We start from the raw sequence: 24,245 nt of genomic DNA on the forward strand, positions 1-24,245 counted from the left end.
ATTCCCAATCTGAACATAAGGGCCTAAGTGCTGCAGTACCCCCTACAAGATGCAGAAGGGAGAACAGTTTACATGAGGAGTGTGTGGAGTCCTTCAGAATGTTTATTGCCTTTCGCCTGCATCGAGTGTTGTAAATGTCCTTCGTGGTAGAAAGAGAGCCCCCAGTGATCTTTTTGGCTGACTTTACTATCCTCTGTAGGGTCTTGCGGTTCGAGAAGGTGCAGCTTCCAAACCAGGTGGTAATACAGTTCCACAGGATGGTCTCGATACATCCTCTGTCAAATGTAGTGAGGTTGGAGGGAGGTAGAGGAAGTAGAGGCACTGATGGGCTTTCTTGTCTATAGAACTGGTGTTAAGGCGCCACATGAGATTCTCAATCAAATGTGGTCCAAGGAACTTGATTACCTCAATGATGGAACCGTCAGTGGAGTGTGGCCCTCCTGAAGTCAACAACCATCTTTTTTTTTAAACATTCAGATACAGGTTGTGACCCCTCTATTTCCATGGTTGGTTCTCAGTGGCAGAGTTGTACCTCTGCGGTAAGAAAGCAGCTTTTAATTTTCTCACTGTCCCAGTTGACCAGAGACCTGCCTGCCTGGTATCTTGTTTCTGCTGGTGAGTAGCTGCATTTCAATGGAATAGAAATGTTCAGGCATTCCTTGTTAATTTTCATTTTAACCATATATTGATTGAATTGCTTTCACAGTTTGCAGGAACACCAGGTTAACTTCTGATTGAGTTGAGAGTCCTCATCTTAAAGAAAATTGGAGTGTTCTTACCAAAAACAAGGGTGGTTTGAAAGTGAATATTCTGATTTGAAAAGGTAAGAGTAAAAATGTATGTTACAGTAAGCATTTTGAAACTCTTGTTTTCTCAACAAATGTCATATGTATGGCTCAATTTGACCCATTTCTTAATGTCCTTATTTGGGGTATAATTTGCCTCTAAGGCATTTCCTGCAAGGCTTTTGAACCATCAAATGCTACAGCATACAGTTAGATCTGAAATAAAAAAAAAACAAGTTTAAGTTGTTCTCAATGGTGGCCAGTCAGTTAGTGGGGTGTTGTTCCTCCAATTTGCAGGTGATCTTTTTCAGCTTCTGAAAATCATTTAAAATTAGAGCATTTAAGACACAAAGTTATTATTTACTCCATGCTGGTACAGGTACACAATCCTTTATCCAGAGCCCTTGGGGGACAGTGTGTTCTGAATTAGAGATTTTTCTGGATTTCAGAAAGCCAGATTTAAGCCCACCCGAATTGTGCTGCCGTATCCACCCCCACCTCCTTCCAGTCGCGCTGCCGCCTCATACAACTACCATATAACTGTTTACGGCGTGGAAACAGGCCATGTCAGCCCTTCAAGTCCACGCCGGTTCACTTGAACAATGCAACAGATTCACTTCTTCCTGTAAAGTGGAAAATCTTAATGAAGTTAATTCTCAGAAATTGTTAGTTCCAGCATTATCAGGTGAGGTCAGTCATCCTGGATTAAAATAAACCTATTATTTTGGAAACATTTGCGTCTTACCGTTGAACTATCAAGACCAGTTAGTGCAAAGCTATTACAATGCCAGCGACATGAGTTTGAATTCGGCGCTGTCTGTGGGAGTTTATACATACTCTGTGATGGCATGGGTTTCCTCCGGGTGCTCTGGTTTCCTCCCACGTTCTAAACCACCCACCTCGCCCTCCCGACTCGCGCTGCCGGTCTCCTTTGCCCTCCCAACTCGCACTGGTGGTCTCTCGCCCGCCCGACTTGTGCTGCCAGTCTCTCCCCCTCACCCGCCCAACTCACACTGCCGTCTCTCTCCCCACTTGCCATATTTTGGAGCTTTCTGGATTTTAGATGTCCGGATAAAGGATTGTGTACCTGTATTTGTAGCCTCCAACCCCTATTGTTTTCATCATTTTTGCTCCTTAAGTAATTCATAGAATAACACAGCACAGAAACAGTCTTTAACTCCACATATCCGTGCCAGTCCCAATGAGCTAAAGTTCTGTTGTTTAAACATCCCTCCATCCTATTCATACATATTTAGCTACGTAGAAGCCTCTTAAATATTTCCAACATTGCTCCTAGCAAACTGTTGCAGGCACCTACTATTCGCTACAAAAAAAAAGTTATTGTCCCTTAGGACCACTTTTAAATTGTCATTTTTGTAAAAAACCTGCTCATGTGATTGCAAATTGTCTAGTCTTGAAAAAGAAAAGAAGTTTTGCCAGTAGCATGTATTCAAATAGTGGAATTTAAGGAGAGCAGAGGTGCCAAACCTGGTAAGGAGTTCATGGAAGTTTTCAAGCTTTTTGTGTCAAAGGGTTTTGTCTCAATAAAGGAGGGAGAACCATAGGTTCCAGTTAAAATTCTTAGAGATACTGGGGCTGCTCAGTCATTGTTGTTGGGAAGTGTTTTTAAATTGTGGATCCAAGGACTGACACAGGGGAGACAACTTCGATTAAAGGTGTTGGGGGTGATGTAGAGTCAATATCGCTTCACAAGGTTGTGCTGAATTCAGAATTAGTTAAAGGATCTGTTGTAGTAGGAGTAATTCCAAAGTTACCCATACACGGTGTCACGGTTGGGGAATGATTTGGCAGAGGATAAAGTTGGATCAGTTTTAAGATTGATAAATCGGCCTAGTAAGGATGTGATTAGAGAGGATGGTGAGATAAATCGTGCATGTGCGGTTACTAGGTCTGTGACTAAGAAAATGATGACAGCTGAAGAAAATCCAGTTGATAGAGATTTCCCCAGTACTTCTGAACTACTTTTGAAAGAACTGGGTCATTGTGAGAGTAAGGATTTCTCTTTGTCAAGGTAAGAGTTAATTCAGCCACAGGAAATAGATGCAGATCTTGTTAGCTTAAGGGAGAAAGCAGTATCTGAACAGGAGACTAAAGAAATTGCTTGTGGATATGAGTTGGAGGGTGAATTGTTGTTGAAACCTTAATACGATTATAAAGGTAGTGAAGAACAATCTATATCAGAGGTGTTGGCTGTTGACAGAATGGAGGAAGTGGTGGATCATAAAGTTATGGAAACAGAATCTTGTGAGGGTATCCTTAAAGAAACCATGGTTCCTGTGTGCCTGTCTAACTCAACAATTTTGGAGAATTTGGAAGAAAAGTTAGGCCATCTTAAGTTACAAGAGCAGATGGAGTTGAAAGAATTACTTTTGAAATACACATATTTGTTCCCTGATGTTCCAAAAAGAACATCAGTGATTTACCATGATGTAGATGTTGGAGAAACAAATCCCATAAAACAGCACCCATATAGAATAAACATTCAAAAGAGTAAAATCATGGATCAGGAGGTGGTATATATATATATATATATATATATATATATGTTCAAATATATGTTAAGGAGTTCTCCTTGTATTCTGGTACCAAAACCAGATGGAACTGTTAGGTTCTATCCGGATTATAGGAAGGTTAATTCAGTAACTAAAACAGATGCTTATCCTATTCTGAGAATAGATGACTGTATTGATAAAATTGGAAAAGCTAAAATTTAAGTAACCCTGTATTGTAGTGCATATCCGTTGTTGCTGGTTTTTGGGGTCCTCTGGACTCCGTAACATTTTCTGGGGCTCGTTGGGATCACATGCTCCCAGGCAAGCTGCTGTCGGTACTTTGTTGTCTTCTGCAAAAAGCATTCTGCAAAAGTTCTGCAAATATTCTGTGTTTTAAAATGTGTGTGTGTGTGTGTGTGCAAACTGCTCTAACGATTCCTCCCAAACCACCTCTAAATACTCTGTCACAGTATCCAGAGGTACTTGTGCCTCTATAAATTTTGCTCAACTCCAAACATCAATGATGCCACCCTGGGGTAACAAGGCTCTACCACTTTGTGAAGCCACGCAACCTCCCTTACTCTGTTGAAGAGGTTCGTGCGGTCACTCGCAATTGCCAAATCGGCACAGTTTTATGCACCAACCTCATCAATCCACCCATCCCTTCAAATGCCTCAGTATCAACTTCAAAGAACCCAACCTTCTACCAACGCCATCAAATACATCCTCACCATTATCGATAAAATCTCCCGTTTCCCTTTCACAATTTCCTGCAAAGTGCCTCGATCACCTCTTCTCCCTCTTCAATTATCCAGAATACATATACAGTGACAGGGGATCCTCCTTCATGAGTGATGAACTCTGTCTGTACCTACTGGGCAAAGGCATTGCCAGTAGCCATACCACGAGCTACAACCCACAAGGTAATGGACAAGTAGAGAAAGAAAACTCCACAATTTGGAAGACCATACTCCTTGCTCTCAAAACTAAACGCCTCCCTGTCTTCCACTGGCAGGAACCTCTCTCAATTGCACTACATTACATCTACTCCCTCCTTAGCACAGCCAGCAATGTTACTCCTCATGAACGTATGTTTTCTTTCCAAAGGAAATCCACTACTGGAAGGACAATGCCTAGCTGGCTCACAACCCCTGGAACCATGCTGCTCAAGTGTCATGTCAGACCCTGGAGATCAGATCCATTAGTCGAATGAGTTCAACCTCTCATTATGACCCACATTATTGCCTTTGTCATTTTTCCAGATGGGAGGGAGGACACCATGTCTGTCCGATACCTCACATCAGCTGGGGTGCCTGAGTCACCACCTCCACCTCAAACATCCAACCCACCCACACAAGTACTGCACGGTACCCTACCACCTAACTCTTGTGGCCACGGAGATGAACAATTGTCATCCCCACTGCCACATCCATTTTCTTCCACGAAAATCTAACCTTATACCTACAAATGACGGCACTGAACATCCATCCATGATGCCATGATTTTCACCATCCCCTGCGACACCGACTATTGGACCTTCTCCAACTCGGGTAAAACCACCACAAGAGTCTCCAACTCCAATCTCACCCCTGCAGGAGCTGAGACTGTCCAGACGTGACATCAAGCTGCAGGACAGACTCAACCTGTAATTGTAACTACTAATACTCCACTTGTGTACTCTTAATTTAGCCTTTAGTCCATTATTTTACCAGTATGTCACAGCTGGCTTTCGTTTTATAGAAATGTTGGGGAGGGGTTGAGTGTGGTGATCCTTGGTATTGATGCTTGCTGTATGTAGAATGTAGTTGCTCGCTGCTAACTGGTATGGAGGACCGGTGCTATAGGCTGACTAGGGGCAAGTAGCCCCCTTGCTTGCATATGTGTTCCTGTCCACTGCTCTCAGCTCAGATTGGGACTAGTTTCGTAGATGGCTTACACTGCCACGTTCTTGCTAAAAACAAAAGCCTATGTTATTCGCATAACTCGTCTTGAGAGTTATTGACTGCGGTTCAATAATGCATATGAGGGATGACCTATTCTGGAAGTACACCTCCTCCTCAGTCAGGAAGGTGCAGCAGAAGCTTCTCAATAGAGGCTGAGAATGGCAATGCTACCACCCCACCCCATAATTGAGAGTATCCTGTGTGGCTGCAACATTGGTAGCTGCAAAGCATCAGACTGGATGTCTGTGCAGAGGATCATCTAAACAGCTGAGATGATCACTGTAGAGGTCTGAAGGAGGTACTAAGGTATTGAGGATGCTTGCCTTCATCAGCCAGGCAGAGCATACAAGGTCAGGGTCTCATGCTCTGTGGTGCAGCAAGCAAACACAAAACACAAGAAAGGACTGTACTACAGCCTTTAATTGACTTAAACTCTGTACACACCAGTTGTCATATCTTGATGGCTCCATTGTCCAACTGATGTTGGAGGGGTGGGCTTGAAGTCTATATGCAGGTCGGTGATTGACAGCTGGCCAGGTTGCCTACCTGCAGGTACAGTGGTTGCCCCCTGCAGTAGGCTGGTGGGAGTATGACTAGTGTTGTGGTTGTATCACCGCATTCACCACCTTCTTAAAATGAGTCGAGGGGGGAGGTGTCTCAAAGCCGGGTAGTATTTACAAGTTCAGGTGGTCCAGTAGCAGTCTGTGCCTCTGAGACCGTTGCAGGGTTGGTTCCTGGTCAATGGTTGGAGAGGATGGGGTTGCCTGTGGGTTGGCTGTTGGTGTGGGCAGGGTGGTGTCTAGCAAGGGTGTGTGTGTGTGTGTGTGTGTGTGTGTAAGGTGGATTTGCGAGGGTTGGGGCCCTCTTAACACCCTGCCTATCCCTTTTGAAGAACCTAAACCTTTCTTCTTTGGTATGAAATGAAACTGCAGCTTTTGAATTATACCCAGTAACTCCTGCCTTTGCTTCTCCACTGCCTTCCCTAAGAATTGCCCTTTCTCCAGTAGACTCGACCACAATCTGCTCTAAATAACCATCTCATAGTCATTCACAAATTCCTTCTCTTGAGAACCAGCACCAACCTGATTTTCCCAGCTTATCTTCATATTGAAGTCCCCCATAACCATCCCAACATTGCCTTTCTAATTTAAAGATGCCTTCTCGGATTCCTGTTGTAATTTGTACTGTATATCGTAGCTGTTATTTGGAGGTCTGTATGTTACTCCCATCAGGGTCTTTTTACCCTCGCAGTTTCTCAACTCTACCCACAAGGAATCTACTTTCTCTGATCCTATGTCCCTTCTTTCCAAGGATATGATTTCATTTTCTTTTACCAGCGGTTCCATGCCACCCACTTTGCCCACCAGCCTGTCTTTTCAATCAGATGTCAATTCTTGGATGTTCAGTTTCCAACTGTAACTCGCCTTCAGCCACACCTCTGTTATGCCCACAATGTTGAACATTGCTCTTTATGCGCATCAACCTTGTTTTACACACTGCATGCATTTAAGTACAACACCTTCAGTCCCAGATCTCACATTTGTCTCCATTTTGCTTGGATTTAAAATTCTATCCTTTTCTCAACATTCTGCCCTATCCTTTATTCTGGAGACTTCAATACACTCTCCATCATTTTCCAATCTGTTGATCCTAACTCCTGCTATTTTTTTTTTAAAACCCTATGCTCAAGGGATTGTTATAGGATTCATCAGGCTCTGTTAAGAATGCTGTTGGTACAGTAGCATTGAGGTTGTTTTTATGGAGAAGCACCTAAGTCCAAAGATGATGCACTTTTCCTGTTTCCACCCATAGCCTCTGGTCCCAGATGCAAGCGCCAGCGACTGACCAAGGGTCAGGTTTTCGCGAAGGAGCTACAGGTGATGATGTTGGCACTTGACAGGGAGGAGAGTGAGAGAGACTGCCAGCGTGCAGAGGAGGCGCTGGATCACGAGTCATGCTCGCCTACCTGAGGGAGGATGAGGAAGCAACGCGCCGCTCCAAAGTGGAGAAGCATGCCCAGTCGATGTCTGAGTTTGCAGCTTCCCTGCGGGGACTGAGTGCCGCAAAGTACAGGCAGTCAGTCATCTTCAACAGATTGGTCACGCGAATGGAGGCCTCCCCATCCCCATCCCCATTCCCATAGTCATATGGTCAGCCTCATCCCATGTACCTGGCCCTTCCATCCAGCATGCCATTCCATTCCACACCAGTGCATCACAGAAGTGGACGCCTTGCCATGATTGAGATGGTGGGGTCCGGGACAGGTTCCTCATCACCCCCTCCAACTCATTCCTTTCAATGCTGGAATGAGGTTTGTGTCGGACTAAACGTCCTTAATGCTGCTAACTCACTGTTCACTTTTGTTGTTCATGAAGCCCCTCGTAAGTGCAATGTTCTGTGCGATACTTTAAGGATGGAAACATTCAGCAGTGAGATGCTATGGTGTCGGGTGGTGGTGTTTGTTGTGTTTACTGTTTTAGTCTTTGATCTGCTGTGTTCAAGTGTGGAGTGGATTTGCACTATTATTTGTCCATTCCATCGTCTACTTAAAGTTTAAGAATGATGTGAAATGTTAACATTGCGATATCTACCTCAGATATTTATGAAGCAGTGTGATTTCTCAAAGAACGTCTTTTATTAAATTTTATTACATTTTTGACAAGCACACAAGTCTCGTTTCATTAATATGCATCCCTTCCTTCGCAAGAGCACATAACATGCAGGCAGCAGGCTCATGTCGCTGGAGGGTGAAGGGGAGAACAAGTTGTGGAAAATGGGGAGCTGGGTAGCAGGGACATACCCTTACAGGATGGATATAATGGCAGAACGGATGGCCTGGTGCCCATGGGCCTGCTGATCAGGACAATCTGCGCTATTGGGTGCAGGACCATCTGCTTCGACCAATGTCCACTCTGAAGGGAAGTCTTCCTTGTTAATCTCACATATATATATTGGTACAGTACACAGCAGGCAAACAACATCTGGGACTAAGGCGGTAGAGCTATCTAAGTGCTTGGACAGGCACTGCCTGCGGCCTTTTAGACGGCTAAACGCAAGTTCCACTACTATCCTTGCTGAATTAAGGGCCTTGTTAAATCTTCGCTGATCTGGATCCAGTACTCGGTGCTGTGTGAACCCCTTCATCAGCCAGCTTCGTAGGGAGTATGACGCAACACCCACAAGATGCTCTGGAATGTCCACTCCATCAACATCCTTGGACACCTGCAGGTACAACAATGCAGCAATGTAGTTAATTCATGCACCTGAACGTTGACACAGCAAGCAGGCATAACATTGAAACATGGAGCTTTGAAAGGTGAACACTCACATCACGTGGAAAGAGGTATCCACCCTGGACCTCTGCTTTTCTATACAGAGGAGAGTTAGCAAGCACTCGGGCATCATGCATGCAGCCAGGCCATCCCACAAACACATCTGAGAAGCTGTAACATGAATGGAAATCACACTGAAGTTATGGTCATTTGAAATGTGATGTGATAAAGATCAATAGAGGCTTAACTCACCAGAATCTGTGGTCAACCACCGTTTTTAGAACCACCGAATGCCACCCTTTGCGATTGTAGTAGGCTGCAGCATCCATCCTGGGTCGATAATGGGAATGTGTGACCCATCAATGGCACCAGCACACATTGGGTATCCCCTTTGCGCAAAGCCATCGATGGTCTCCTGGAGACATGTTCCACTTGGCAGGGAGATGAAACTTTTACCAAGGAACTTCCTCAAGGCGGCAGTCACCTCCTGCACCACCATGCACACGGTGCTGATGCCTATTTCAAAGTTAGTACTGATGGATCGATACTCACAAGGGGTGGCATGCCACCACAAGGCCACCGCTAATCGAAATCCAGACTCAAATGGTCGCTGCAAGTCCAGTCTATGTGCATTCAGGTGAGGCTCTATGAGTTCCAGCATGAAGTGAAAGGTGTCACACGACATACGAAAGTGTCTGCTCCACTCAGCATCATCAAATTTGGTGAGGACATTACTCCAGAACTCAGCAACCTCCAAAGAGACTGGTGTATCACCATAGCTAATTGACAGTAGCATTCGCCTTCATCTGTGGCGTTTATGTTCCATGCTCCTTTTGACCTCTAACTGGTGTCTTCTTGCCCTCAACCTTTGCAGGAATCTTCTGATTGCACCTATGCGATTTTCAGATCTCAAGGACGATTGAGGAGCTTCAACAGCACAAATAGCCTTACCAAGGATCTGCCGTATCTCATTCTGAACACTCAGAAACGCTGAAATCATCATCATTATGTCTCCTGCTTGCACAGGGTCTGCCATTGTCCTGTGTTCCTTCTTGTCATGCTCAAAATGACATTACATCAGTGGGCGGGAGCCGGAGTGTGCTCAGAGGCGCATCCAGTGCAGTTGTGTCCTTCAGATGGCCAGCGTTGCGCTTTCAACGCTACCACCTGAACGGCAATTTAAAGGGCCGCTTCTGCTTCTTCAGGCGCATTCTTAGCATAGAATGCACCTGACAAAGCCTACTAAGAGACATCACTTTAGGATTACCAAAATCAACTGTTTGGAACATTGTTAAGAAGAAAGTGTGTACTGCTGAGCCCAGTAATGACAGAAGTTCATCTTAATGAAAAGAAATCTCTAAATGCCTCTCCAACAGATCAGAAACATTCTTCAGGAGGCAGGTGTGGATCTGTGAATGACTACTGCCATAGAAGACTTCATGGTCTTGGCATGTATGCCTACCACAGAAACTGGTGCACTTATCTTCATTGATGATGTAACTGCTGATGACAAGAGCAAAATAAATTTTGAGGTGTATAGAAACATCTGCTCAAGTTCAAGCAAATACCTCCAACTTAATTGGACAGCAAGAAAATCATTCTGCTGAACACCGGAAAAGCATTCAATGGCCAAATCTAAATGAGCATTCCTTCCATTTGCTGAAGGGAAAACTTAAGGGGACAAGCCGCAAAACAACAGACATTAAAAATGGCTGCAGTAAAGGCCTGGCAGAGGTTCACCAGAGAAGATATTCAATACCTGTTGATGTCTATGAATCAGAGACTTCAAGAAGTCATTGCATGCAAGGGATATGCAACAAAGTACTAAACATGACTGCTTTAATATACATACCATTGCTATATTTCAAATATAATGGTGGCCTGAAATTGGGGAACTATGTAAAAAAGTGTTCTAATTTCTACAGGGTCATACCAAAATGTCTACAAAATTAACTTGAATAAAATCTGGAATGTGCACTTTAATTATATGTGAATTGTTTGATTACAAATTTGAAATTGTGAAGCACAGGGGCAAATAAAGGAAAAATGCATATTTGTCCCAAACATTATGGAGGACATAGCATCACATACAACCCTGAGATTCTTTTTCCTATGCGACAGGCAGAATTCCTACTTAACTGTCATTTAAACTGTACTTAAGGTAAAGCTATTTATATAAAAGAGAGAAATGTAAGCAATCTGTAAATAAAAGAGGAGAGTGATGGGGCCCAGGAAGGGATTTTGTAATTTTTTTAGCCACAGATGAGCTTTCAGAAGACTGGTGCCATGAAGGACAACAGGAATTAAAGGGAAATTGAAAAACAAGTGGAAAAAGTTGTTCAAAGGCATGCTGAGACACAGGATTTCTTTGCATTTGAAAAGTCAAGGACTGATTAGAGATAACTAGCATGGTTTTGTTTGTGGGAAATAATATCTTGCAAATCTGAGTTAATGTTTTGAGGAGTTCACCAAGAAGATTGATAAGAGCAGAATGATGTTGTCTACATGGACTTTAACCAGGCCTTTGATAAAGAACCAGATGTTAGTGTGATGGATTATGTTATATTTTATATTGTATATAGATACGTTTTAAAGGAGATAAATTGTGGGTTTTTTTAAGTATAGGTCACAAACAAATGCAAACACTTCAAAACAGATCTCATTTAAAATGCAAGAGCTTGGCTCAAGCCAGACAGTCCAGGCTCCCAATGCCTTTGTAAAGACGATGGAAACTGCTTTGCTGAAGGACCTCACAAGTAGGTGTTAATTGGATATGTTATGGAGTAATGGATTATTGTTTTGGAAAGCAACAGATAAATGGACTCAGAAGATTGGGTCCAGTGCTGCAGACTGTCTGAATGCAGTTTGCTGTTCTAAGAAGATCATGTGGTTTTGCAAGCAGAGAGAATCAAACAGGTTTTTTTTCTGAGTGTGACCCAGAGAGGGAGAGCATGACTACTGGTTTTCTACAGTGGCTTTTCGAGGCTTATTTGAAATCCCATTTTGAAGATGGGTTGTCAGTTCTTAGTTTATCCTGTTCAAAGCCCTTGTGGCTCATACAAGAGGAGATGGCTGGCTGTATAATGTTTTGCCAGAGATAAGGGAAACAAAAAAGGAACTCTGTGGTGACCTGAAAGAAAGGTTATTATCAAAAAAACCTTGATGGAGCAAATTTCTTTGGTAAGACACTGACATGGTTGATCTGAAGGAATCAGTTTGTGTGTGCCCAACGAGCAACAAATCTCTTTCTGAAAACCAATTTAAAAACCTTCTTAAGTGGTAACTGTAGAGCTCGTCGAAAGAACCAAAGACTTGTTGATCCAAACCAAGGCTTTTATTAGCAAAAGACCGGAGCTCTTCACAGGTGGCCGACCAGTCCGGAATGATCCGACCTGGCTAGGGACACAACCCTTTAAGGCCCAGACAATAGGAGTGGCTTAGCTCTCAGCCAATCGCTGTAAGCACAGTCTAGGTACAGTAACTATATACACTATGTACATTGGTGATAGACCTGTACTATCACATTCACCCCTTCTTGGAGAATTGACCCTGGAAAAAAAAACAAAAACGAGGGAGAGGATGAAAGGAAGGGGTAGGTCAAGGACTGTAGCGGTCAGGGGGTCTGACCATCCGGCGTGACCGCCGTGGTGCCGGGATTGGGGTCACTGGAGTGGTGTTGCCTGCGGGCTCGTCGGGAGCGACTGCTCCGTCGCTCAATTCCCCAGTCGTTTTGTCGGCAGGGTGACCCGGGTCATTGGGATGCTGTTGGTCCTTCTGTTGCGGCACGGGGCCTGGAGAAGGAGTTGGGGGGTTTGCTGGGTCTACCGCGTCCTGAGCTAGGTCCCGCACCGAAACAGTGTCCTCCCGCCCGTCTGGGAACTCCACGTATGCGTAATGTGGGTTCGCGTGGAGTAGAGTCACTCGGTCGACCAAGGGGTTGTTCTTTGAGTGCCGGACGTGGCGTCGCAAAAGGACGGGGCCAGGGACGGTGAGCCATGCCGGTACAGTGGTTCCCGATTCGGATTTCCTCGGGAAAAGGAACATCCTTTCGTGGGGGGTGGCATTTGTTGCAGTACATAGGAGGGAGCGGATGGAGTGTAAAGCACTAGTGAGAACCTCCTGCCAGTGAGAGGTGGGGAGACCTTTAGACCGGAGAGCCAGTGTAACCGCTCTCCATATGGTGGCATTCTCCCTCTCGACCTGGCCATTACCGCGTGGGTTATAGCTCGTGGTCCTTCTTGAAGCAATACCACACTCCAGAAGGTACTGTTGCAGCTCTGCACTCATGAATGAGGACCCCCTATCACTGTGGATGGAATTGAGGTACCCGAAGATGGTGAAAATACTGTGAAGGGCCTGTATCACTGAGGTGGCAGTGGTGTCTGGGCAGGCTACAGCGAATGGGAAGCGGGAGTACTCGTCAATGGCCGTAAGGATGTAGGTATTACGGTTGGTCGACGGTAGGGGCCCCTTAAAGTCTACACTAAGACGCTCGAAGGGGCGGGTGGCTTTGATAACGTGGGAGTTATCCGGACGGAAGAAGTGGGGCTTGCATTCAGCGCACACCGAACAGGCTCGGGTCATGGAGCGGATCTCCTCGACTGTGTAGGGTAAGTTGCGCGCCTTGACAAAGTGAGCAAACCGAGTGACCCCTGGATGACAGAGCGCCTCATGGAGTTTCCGTAGTCTGTCCATCTGTATGCTGGCGCACGTCCCCCTGGAGAGTGCGTCAGGCGGGTCGTTGAGCTTACCAGGCCGGTACAGGATGTCATAGTTAAAGGTGGAGAGTTCGATTCTCCATCTGGCGATTTTGTCGTTTTTTTATCTTACCACGCCTGGTGTTGCTGAACATGAAGGAGACCGCGCGTTGATCAGTCAACAGTGTAAAGCGCCTCCCAGCGAGGTAATGTCTCCAACGACGCACCGCTTCAACTATGGCCTGGGCCTCCTTCTCGATCGAGGAGTGTCTACTCTCCGGACCCTGGAGGGTTCTGGAGAAGAAGGCTACAGGCCGACCGGCCTGGTTCAAGGTGGCTGCCAGGGCGAAGTCGGATGCATCGCTCTCGACTTGAAACGGGACAGACTCATCGATCGCGTGCAGCGTCGCAGCAGCGATGTCAGATTTGATTCGATCGAAAGCCGCTGTGGCTTCGGTCGAGAGGGGAAAAGAGGTGGTCTTGATAAGAGGACGCGCCTTGTCGGCGTAGTTTGGAACCCATTGGGCGTAATACGAGAAAAGGCCCAGGCAACGTTTGAGAGCTTTCTGGGTATGTGGGGGGGGGTAAGTCCATTAGGGGACGCATGCGGTCAGGATCTGGCATGACTATCCCGTTCTCCACCACACAACCTAGAATAGCGAGTCGTGTGGTCCGGAAGACACACTTGTCCAAGTTGTAAGTCAGGTTTAGCTGACGGGCAGTTTGAAGAAATTTGTCTAGGTTGGCGTCGTGGTCCTGCACGTCGTGGCCGCAGATGGTGATATTGTCCAGATACGGGAAGGTCGCGGTTAGCCCGTTCTGGTCCACCATCCTGTCCATTTCCCGCTGGAAGACCGCGACACCATTCGTGACCATTCGCTTCAAAGGCCGTGAATGGTCGGTCCTCGCAGCGAATCGGGAGCAAGTGTAGGGACACCGTTTGGAACTGACACTGGAAGTCTAATCCCAGCAACACTGGGGCGCACAATTGGGGAAGGACGAATAATTTGAAGTGGGTGACCGTCACACCCTGTACTTCCAGCGTGGCGATGCAATACCCCTTTATCCCAGTCGAGTGCGACCTCGTCGCTAATGAAATCCTCTGGGTAGTGGGAATAATGTCAAGTCCCCAACGGAGGGCCAGATCTGACTGGATAAAACTGTCAGTTGACCCAGAGTCAAATAAGCAATTGGTGTAGTGTCCATGCACTTTAATCAGTTTCATTGCTTTAGTGAGGGGATGAGAGCATTGCTGGTTCAGTGTGATTGAAGCTATTGACAGGGGAGTTTTGCGGGATGACGTCACGCAACGGGATGACGTAGTCAACGCTCGAGGAGCAGGTTGGAGGACCTCCCGGAAGTGCTGTTGTGGCGGCGTTGGCGGGTGAATAGTAAGTATTGGGGTTTGTAGTTGCTCGCGATTGGCGGTGGGTAGGTCGTTGGTCGCGGCGGTCGGGCCCTGGCGGTCATCAGCGATGGATGCTAGGGTGAGCACCTGGTTGGCCGCGGGGGTGGCCGTGGCGGCGGCAGCAGCGGCGGTAGCGTCGGCCCCGGGGGTGGCTGTGGCGGCGGCAGCAGCGGCGGTAGCGTCGGCCCCGGGGGTGGCTGTGGCGGCGGCAGCAGCGGCGGTAGCGTCGGCCCCGGGGGTGGCTGTGGCGGCGGCAGTGTCAAGTGTTCCGCACGGGGGCGAGAGGCGGGCCATCACCATGGTTGCGACGGTGGGTTGCCCCTTCTGGGTTCGGCGTCTCCGTGACGTCAGGCGTTGCCGTGCAGGGGAGCCCTCGCTCTCATTGGACAAGAGCTCTGGGGAAGAAGAGTTTGAATGGGAAAGCGGCGATTGGGCTTCACACGAGGCACTGTGTTTGCTGGCGGCCATTTTAGACCTACAGACTGCAGCAAAGTGGCCCTTTTTAAGGCACTTCTGGCACCTGGCTTTTCTTGCTGGGCACTGGGACCTGCTGTGCTTGTCCCTCCCGCAGAAATAACATTTCGGGTTCGCACGGGGCAGGGTAGCAGCAGCCGACAGGCCGTCAGTGGTAGGGTAGAAGGGCACTCTACTCACATCAGAACGTGGGGTCCAGACCCTAGAGAACTCGTTGGACTTTAAGGCTGCATCCTCCATTGTGATTGCAATCCGGGCCACGTCCTCTAGTTTTTCTACCCCTTGTTCGAGCAAGCGCAGCCTCACTTTATTCGATCGGAGCCCGGCCACATAGGCATCCCGGACGAGATCATTTGTGATCTCGGCAGCAGTTTTGTCCACACAGTTACAGTCCTTGCCCAATGCCTTTAATACTTGTAAATATGCCCTGCTGGACTCACCGGGCTGTTGCTTCCTCGACGCAAGCACGAGCCGGGCATGAACTCTGTTCACCGGTTGATCATACAGTCCTTTCAGTACCTTTATGGCTGCGGTGTAAGTGGTCTCATCCTGGATGTTCTCGTAGACTCTTAAGGACACCATAGACAGCAATGCTGTTAGACGCTGGTTATCCTCCTCTACCTGAATGAATCTCAGGAAGTTTTCAAAGTTCAGCAGCCAGAAGTTAAAGGCTTTGAAGGCTGTAGCTGACTGTGGGTCGATATCAAGTTTTTCTGGCCGAGTTAAACGCTCCATCCCTTTCAAAAAAATTTCTTTTGCTAATAAAATTGTAGAGCTCGTCGAAAGAACCAAAGACTTGTTGATCCAAACCAAGGCTTTTATTAGCAAAAGACCGGAGCTCTTCACAGGTGGCCGACCAGTCCGGAATGATCCGACCTGGCTAGGGACGCAACCCTTTAAGGCCCAGACAATAGGAGTGGCTTAGCTCTCAGCCAATCGCTGTAAGCACAGTCTAGGTACAGTAACTATATACACTATGTACATTGGTGATAGACCTGTACTATCACAGTAACCATTTATCTTTCAAGCACCAAAGCCTGGTGAAGATTCATAAATGTTAAATTCTGTGCACAGTATAAGAATTGCCTGGTACCAGTGAACTTGGAGGAGTAAGAAATGAGATTGGACTGTGAATCAGTTTCTGAACTTACACACGTATTATATGCTCAGTTATACTGCCAAAATTAAGAAACAACATGTAGTTGAAATAAGTAGAGTGGAGGAGGAGATAGAGATTTTAGAAAAGGATTTAATGTGAAATTGTACAAAAATCAAGAAAGTATGTTTAGTTAATATGAAGTTACGATACAATTTGTTACAAACATAAATTTGAGAAATTATTACAGAGAACTAGACAAAGATATTATGAATTAGGGGAAAGAGCTCATAAAGTATTCCTTCCCTCTATTCTGCAGCCACTGTTCTAGCGACTCGTTCCCTTGGTCTACCAACTCATCATTTCATCTCTCTCCTCACCAGGCGAGATCATGAAATTTCCCCTGACCACTGGCCTCTGAGCCCCTTAAGCCACCTGCAGTAGGGAATGGATATCTCCCAGCAGGGGGTGATAGATGACACAAGTCTGCCGGAGCCAATGGTGAAAAGCGATAGGTTTCTTCAAGGGGTCTGGGGCAACACTTATCATGTTGTGGTCCTTTCCTGGAGACCAAGGCTTCAAAACGGGTACATCACCAATCATTACTCGGGGAAGCTGGACCGTATAGTTGACCCTGGTCTTTAGTCTAGTTCTTCTGTCCCCAGGCAGTTCCTCTTTTCCTCTCACATCTTTCCTAGGGCCAGTGCAGGAGTTGGGGGAGGCTGCCCATGGTGCAGGGGCCTCCACAGGCCGTTGTTGGGGCAGGGGTTGCGGCTGCAAGGTGTCAGCTTGATGAGATGGAGGTAGTAGCAGATGGTGATTCCTGTAATCCATAGCCATTTCTATTAATTCCCAGTCTTTATTCTGATCTAATCGAGGTTAGAGGGGTTTCACTATGGTTCGACTTACAGAAACTAACTGCGAGTTCCTTCCGAATGGGCAAGTGTGCAAGGCTCATAAAACTTCTTGTATGGTCCCATACTTTTCTTTGTAAATTATATCTCATCTCTATCTCCTCTTGTATTGTCTTTCCCCACATGTTTCTGATCCTAATTCCTTTTCCCACTTCACTGCCTATAGTCTGCATCTTGTTCTGGTGTTTCAATATCTGCCAAATTCAACACCCCTATTCCAGTTCCTCCTCCTCCTACTATGGTTCCCAGTACATCCCTCCTTGTGTGTCCCTTGGTCAGGGTCATTCCCTGGTAGCTCCCTGTACGGTTGCCGATTTTTCCTTTCTCGTCATATCTTATGAGTTTAGCAAGGTTCACCATCGATGGGGATTGGAGAGTGTGGTGAAGAGACGATGTATGTGGCCACCAACCATGTCGGCAGGAGGCAGGTGCATGGCACTGGGGGAAGATGCATTGGTTACTTCAATCGGGGGTTGGGACGTCGTTACCCCAAATGGGGGTTGAGACGTCACCTCATGAGTAAGATTCTCTTCATCAAAGGACTAGTAAAATCGATAATAATACTCACTTTTTTACACTCCTCCATCCAGCCAAAAAGGTCAGGGAAAACACGCCACCATCTATGCCAGGACCGATCTTCCCGCTGTTTCCCCCACCACTTGTTACTAAACGGGACAGCATACTTCCAATTCCCTGTTACCCTCATCACGATGTTGGCTGGCAGGCCCGGGGGATGCAGCGGATCTCCTACCAGTGAGCCGCCTCTTCTCTGTTCCTTTCCTCAATTTTTAGTGGCTCTCTTCTTCGGGGGTCGCTGTCGTGGTCCAGGAACAGACATCTGCTCGACTGGGAATACTTGCCTTGCTGTGCTGATTTTCCATCTTGGCCTCCTGTTAAATCTTAACAACAGTTACACAACATACACACAATGGTCACTTCTCTTGCTTTACAGCATGTGCACTGGTGCCTCTTCTGTCCATGTTGTCCATCTCCCCCCCCCCTCCCTCCCTCCCCTGTTTTAGATAGAGAGACTCCTACTCTCTGTACGTCACCTCACCCTTTCAAACAGGAATCTCAGTGCATGAGCCTGTTTCAGCTAGGTTCTTGGCCAGGGCCATCACTCACTCACTATTATGGGATCTGCAGTCCCCTGGTTCGCGATCTTGTCCAATAGGATCCTGCTTGCAGCACCAAATTTGTTGCGGAGAAAGAATTTCATTACTAACACTAGGGTAATGCTTTGGAAAAGTTTTATTAGCAAGATATCTTGGAGAGAGAACCCAGCACCCAGCCTGGGCCAGCTCTAATAGTGATGCAGCCTAATTTATACAGTTAAGTAAACAAGAAAGTACACAATATCAGTAATGTCAGCAATAAGGTCACTTAATAAAAACAAATTGCGAGACAAGCAGTAAACAATCATCCTCTGTCGTCAGAACTTTGGAGAACTGTGGAACGTTGTGTGCCTGCAGACATAGAGATAAGCAGTAGCCTTGAGGTTTCTGCCCTTGCCTGAATAATATGCACCTGGCTTCTCATGAGTTCTAATAAACAAAATCTATTTTGTTATTTGAACCTTTCATCTCTAAGTTATTTAAGAAGCTTCCCAAGAAACACAGAGACATAACAGCAACATTATCCAGGGAAGACCTTTGTGCCCCTGCTGTTTGGGATTCTTATTCCTGTAAAATTCCTGAAGGATTTGGCAGAACATCTGCAGAAATGCAGAAATAGAGAAGGCAGTCTTTCCTGACTCTAGATTTGATCGAACAACTTTTTGTTTCCTATCTGTTCATTGGTCTGTACTACTATGTGTAGAAGTTGTATCAAATTAGGATTTTCTCCAAAGTTTATTCTGGCGACCATCCCCAACATATACATGTGTGATATTCTGTCAGAGGACTTCTCCTGGTCGAAGCAGACAAGGCAAGAATCCAGCCTGCTGTCATATCCATGACATATACAAGGATGTCAGAAAAACTCCTGCTGCGTATGGAGCACCTCTGGTCTCAATGACTCAATTGGTGCTGGTCTTGGAAAGAATCTGGTTACACTATAGCCCCTTTTCCACTGGTACATTGTCCTAGGAAATACTGGGGAATTAAATGGGACAGATATTATGAGCCCAGAGGACCCTAAAACCCAGCAGCAATAGATATTCACCAAGACAAATGTTAACTTAAACAAAAGTTGCTTTTAATTATCTTTAAACATGAAAACAAAATGACACTTTAACTTTTCACTATTGACTTAACTAACCTCACTGAACCCCCTTCTAATTCTAAGCGCACATGTAATGTGTGTGAAAGTTCAGAAAATTTCTTTGATTCACAGTACAATCTCACTTCTCATTCCTCCAAGTTCACTGGTTGTAGGCAATTCTTAGACTGTGCACAGAATTTAACATTTATAAAGTTCACCAGGCTTTGGTGTTTGAAAGGTAAATGGTTACTGCTCAGGAAGGTTCTTGTTGGTTTTCAGAGAGAGATTTGTTGTTCACTGGACACCCACAACTGATTTCTTTATAATCATTCACTTCAGCGTCTTGTCAAAGAAACTTGTGCCCTCAGGGTTCTCCAGATGATAACCTCTTTCTTTCAGGCCACCACAGAGTTCCTTTTTGTTTCCCTAATTTCAAATGAAATATTAGACAGTCAGTCCTCTCCTCTTGAGTGAACCACAAGGGCTTTGACCAGGCTGAACTAAGCACTCACAACCCTTTTTCCAAATGGGGTTTTCCACATGCTTTCCAGCTTGTCCTGTTCCAGTCCCAGCTGCTGCTGCTGACTGTAACACTGTAGAACTGAATTCTCTCTCTCTCTCTCTCTCTCTCTCTCTCTCTCTCTCTCTCTCTCTCTCTCTATCTCTCTCACAGAAAACCTGTTTTACTTTCTTTCCTTGCAAAACCACATGAATCTCTTGGAACAGCAAGTTCCACTCCAGAAGGTCTGTGGCTCCAACAAGTTCTTTCAACTGTTGCCTTTTTGTAAACAACAATCCATTAGTGAAGTTTTTTGGGCACTCTCCAAAGCTTGTGCAAAGGCTCTAGGGCTCATATGTGCAGCATGAGCAGAGCTCCAGTATGTTAAATAAGATCTGTTTTAAAGTGTTTGTATGTGACTTACACTTTTAAAAAAACCAGCCGCAATTTATCTCCCAAAAATTATCTATATACAAAACAAATCCAACATAATCTGTCACAGAGTCCAGTGGAAAAAGAAAGCAATCAGCATGCTTGTCTTAAATGACATAATTTCACACAGGGGATTGATGGCATCTACCCCTACTCATACCACTGGTGTCATCTGATGCTGGCATGCCTTTATTAGGTCAAAGATTCAGCGGCTACTCATTGAAGCCTGCACCAGTCACTGGAGAGCCCAAGTGGTGGTGGTGAAGAATGGGGAGAAAAAACAGAGTGGTTATTAACTATAGTCAGACCATTAACAGATATATACAGTTGGATGCTTACCCTCTTCTCTGCATATCTGATGTGGTCAACCAAATCACTCAATATCATGTATTCCCCACCAATGATCTAAAGACAGCATACCACCAGCTCCCCATCTGACGAAGGACTGCCAATAAACTGGTTTTGAGGTGGATCACCACCTCTACCATTTCCTAAGGGTTCCTTTCAGCATCACCAATGGGATCTCGGTCTTCCTGCAGGAGAGAGACCGAATGGTAGACCAATATGAGCTGCAGGCCACATTCTGTATCTGGACACGTCACTATTTGTGGCCATGACCTGCAGGACCATGACGGCAACCTCCAAAAATCTCTCCAGACTTCCAAACTCCTTAACCTCACATATAATAAGGCTATCCTTGGCTGCATCATGGAGAACGGAGTTATTGGCTCTGACCCTGATTGCATGCGGCCACTTTTGAAACTCCTCCTTCCCCACAGCCTCAAAGCCCTGTAAAGGGGCCTACGCTGCTTCTCCTACTATTGCCTAATGGGTGCCCAATTATGCAGACAAGATCCGCCCCCTCCTTTCCCCAGCACCAGAGGCCTATGCAGCATTCAGCAGCACAAAAGCAGACCTTGCCAAGGCCATGATGCACACTATAGATGAATCCACCCTGTTCCATGAGGAGAGCGATGTGTCCGACTTTCTCTGGCAGCCACTCTTAACCTGGCAGGCAGATCCACAGCCTTCTTTTCCTGGACACTCCAGGGCCGAGAAATTTGACACTCCTCTGTCAAGAAGGACGCCAAAGCCATTGTTGAGGCGGTGCAGCACAGGAGACACTGCCTCGCCAGCAAACAATTTACCTTGCTGACTGACTAATGTGCAGTTACTTTCATGTTCAACAATCAACAGTGAGGTAAAATCAAAACCAACAAGATATTGAGGTGGAGAATTGAACTTTCCACCTACAATTATGATATCTTGTACTGGCCCAGAAACTCAATGAGCAGTTAGATGCTCTATCCCGTGGAACATGTGCCAGGGCATAAATAGACTGATTGGAAGCCTCCCACAATGACCTCTGCCACCCCGGAGTCACCAGATTCTTCCACTTTATCAAAGCCCACAATCTGCCTTACTCCATTGAGGAGATCAGGACTATGACCAGAAATTGCCTGGTCTGTGCGGAGTGCAAACCATACTTCTATTGACCAGACAGAGCACAGTTGCTAAAGGCTACCTGCCCCAGCACCGATCTCAACGTGTACTTCCTGAACATCATTGATGAGTACTCACATTTCCTGTTCACTATACCCTGTTTGGACAATGACAAATGCCACAGTTGTCGTGGCCCTACGCAATCTCTTCACCTGTTTGGATACCCCCTGCTATATCCATAGCAACCGGGGGTTCTTTTTTATGAGTGACAAACTGTGTCAGTACCTGGTGGCCAGAGACATCACCACAAGCAGGAGCACCAGTTACAACCTCCATGGGAACGGACAGGTCAAAAGGGAGAACGCTACCATCTAGAAGGCCACCCACCTAGCCTTGCGGTATAGAGGCCTTCCAGTCTCCTGCTGGCAAAATGTCTGTCCTGAGGTACTCCACTCAATAAGATCACTCCTATGTACAGCCACCAATGCCACTCCACATGAAAGAATGTTTTCCTTCCCTTGGAAGTCTGTTTCAGGGACCAGATAGCCAGCCTAGCTGACATCTCTAGGGCCGGTCCTACTATGGAAGCACACGAGGAGCTATACGTCTGACCCTCTGATCGGGACCAACCCGCGGTATGCCTATATGGTGTACCCTGATGGGCACGAGGACATGGTCTTTGTTAGGGACATAGTGCCCTCAGGGATTCCTGAGACCATTACTGATCACCCCACACCTCCTTCACCTATTGTTAGCAATGATACACAAGGGCCATGGCATGTTACCCCAGCACCAGCAGATGGCATGCCAGACTTGTCACCAAGCATCCATCAAGCCGATGCTGACGACTGCATACAGATGTTCTAGAATGTCTAGGACTCAACAGCTGTGCCGCAGAGTCAGACCAGATTACCTAAAAGACTTAATTTGTAATAACAGCTAATTCATTTCACCCTGCTAGACTCTTTCTAAAACAGTGGGTGAATGTTTAACTGTCTGGACTCGCCCCTTTAGCTGACTGTACCTGTGGCTCCTCCCACAGACTCCTAAATAAAAGTGACTGTCCCACAGGTCCCTCCCCAGTTCAGGACAGTTGACCAGCAAGGCTATGACTCCATTCTATTGCTATCAGTTTTAGGTAACTTCTAGTATTTTAGAGTTATTGATGGTGCATCACAAACTCAGTTTCCTGGCCTTCTGGCCTTCCCACTGGAAACACAACCCTTTGCTGTCTTTAGGTCAATGGTTGATAAGAAGAATGGTGGTAGTTTGGAGGGAAGGGTGGAGATGTTTGGAAGGAAGATCAAGAAACAAATTGAAATATGTGGGCCACTCTGGAAGGTGGAAAATTGCTGGGCAATAGTGTACAAATCAGGAAAGACTTGTTCTTTACAAGAAAAATCTCAACAAAATTTGATTGGATTCCTTCTAAGATTTATAAAGAGGTTTTGCCATGCTTCCACTTGCAGTAAAGGGTTGAATGAGAAGGAAGTGATGGAAATTGGTTGTGTATAATTGCAAAAAAAATATCCTTGGACAATGATTAGAATGTGAAATCCAATACAAAACTTAGATATTGTGAAGCAATTAGTGGATAAAGCAGAACAGATTAGGAATTGTGCCAGGCTTGGGTAAGACTGAATTTCAATAAAGCTCATGTTAAGCATAAATGCTTCAATTATCCTGTTGGATCAATTGTCAAGCACATTTTGAGTAGCACCAAATGTCATATAATTAGAATCTGTGAAGAACGCATCAGGATTATGACGAAGGATAGGCAGTCAATAGGGCAAAAGAGCAACCAAAAAGAAAGTGCAAACTGTTTAGTGGACTTGTGTTAACCTTAAATTTAATGTTAAACTGTGGCAGATGATGTTTGCGCTCATACGCTATCGTTGAAATAACGAGACCACACCTGAAGTTATCAGCCAGTGAAGAGAAGAGCATTATCAGGCTTAATATAGTCACACAACATGTGACTTGGCGTTATGACATCTGAAGTGCTAATGACCTCATGACATAGCTACATCGAGTAGGCCAGGGCTTCTCAGTAGACCTCCACTATGCGGAGTTATTATGCCTCATGGCTGTAATGGCTAGTTGCCAGTAGTTAGGAGGCTGTTGTGTCTAGCCGTCACAAGACAAGAGCTGTTAGCGCTGGCTCTGCCCACTCGCTCCAAGTGTACCGCTACACAGCTCCCCCCAGAACCAGCGGTAAGTGACCATCTGGCTCAGTGGTTCCAAATTAGTGCAGACATTCTGCCATAGAACCGAACAGGGAGAGTGAAACTGACTTGCCATTCATGGCGCTGTGCCAGAGCATCGTGTACGAAGGCTGCTGGGGAGGAATTGACATGCACCGTATATCCTAACAGGGCTTAATCAAGTGGAAAGCCGCAAACAATTATTGACAACACGAATAAATACAATAGGAATCATGTGAGATACTTAACGTATACAAAAGGTAATCACAGGCAGTTGCAAAAAATTTGATTACAGATAATTACAGCTAAGGCACATGGGAAATCCAGAACAGTATCAAACATTTGAGACGCATTACTAAAATT

The 24,245-nt window shown here is 45.9% G+C and overlaps 1 protein-coding gene across 2 annotated transcripts; it reads right to left on the reverse strand.

Annotated features, from left to right (window-relative positions):
* Positions 1-7,854: 7,854 nt before the first annotated feature.
* Positions 7,855-18,391, reverse strand: LOC138736763 (uncharacterized). Of its 2 annotated transcripts, none has more exons than XM_069886784.1 (3): positions 18,232-18,391; positions 8,570-18,001; positions 7,855-8,463 (listed from the first exon to the last, which is right to left on the reverse strand). In XM_069886784.1, exon 2 carries the CDS (start codon positions 15,825-15,827, stop codon positions 13,821-13,823), a length of 2,007 nt encoding a protein of 668 aa, XP_069742885.1. In that variant the 5' UTR covers positions 15,828-18,001; positions 18,232-18,391; the 3' UTR covers positions 7,855-8,463; positions 8,570-13,820. The 2 variants fall into 2 exon arrangements, with proteins under 2 accessions (XP_069742885.1, XP_069742886.1); XM_069886785.1 differs by having other exon boundaries at positions 8,570-8,684; positions 8,766-18,391.
* Between the last annotated feature and the right edge of the window lie 5,854 nt (positions 18,392-24,245).

The sequence above is a fragment of the Narcine bancroftii genome, chromosome 6 (assembly GCF_036971445.1).
Source record: "Narcine bancroftii isolate sNarBan1 chromosome 6, sNarBan1.hap1, whole genome shotgun sequence".
NCBI lineage: Eukaryota > Metazoa > Chordata > Chondrichthyes > Torpediniformes > Narcinidae > Narcine > Narcine bancroftii.

Excerpts from the sequence above, each read along its gene's own strand:
- LOC138736763 (XM_069886784.1), bottom strand. The coding sequence starts at position 15,827 with ATGGAGCGTTTAACTCGGCCAGAAAAACTTGATATCGACCCACAGTCA.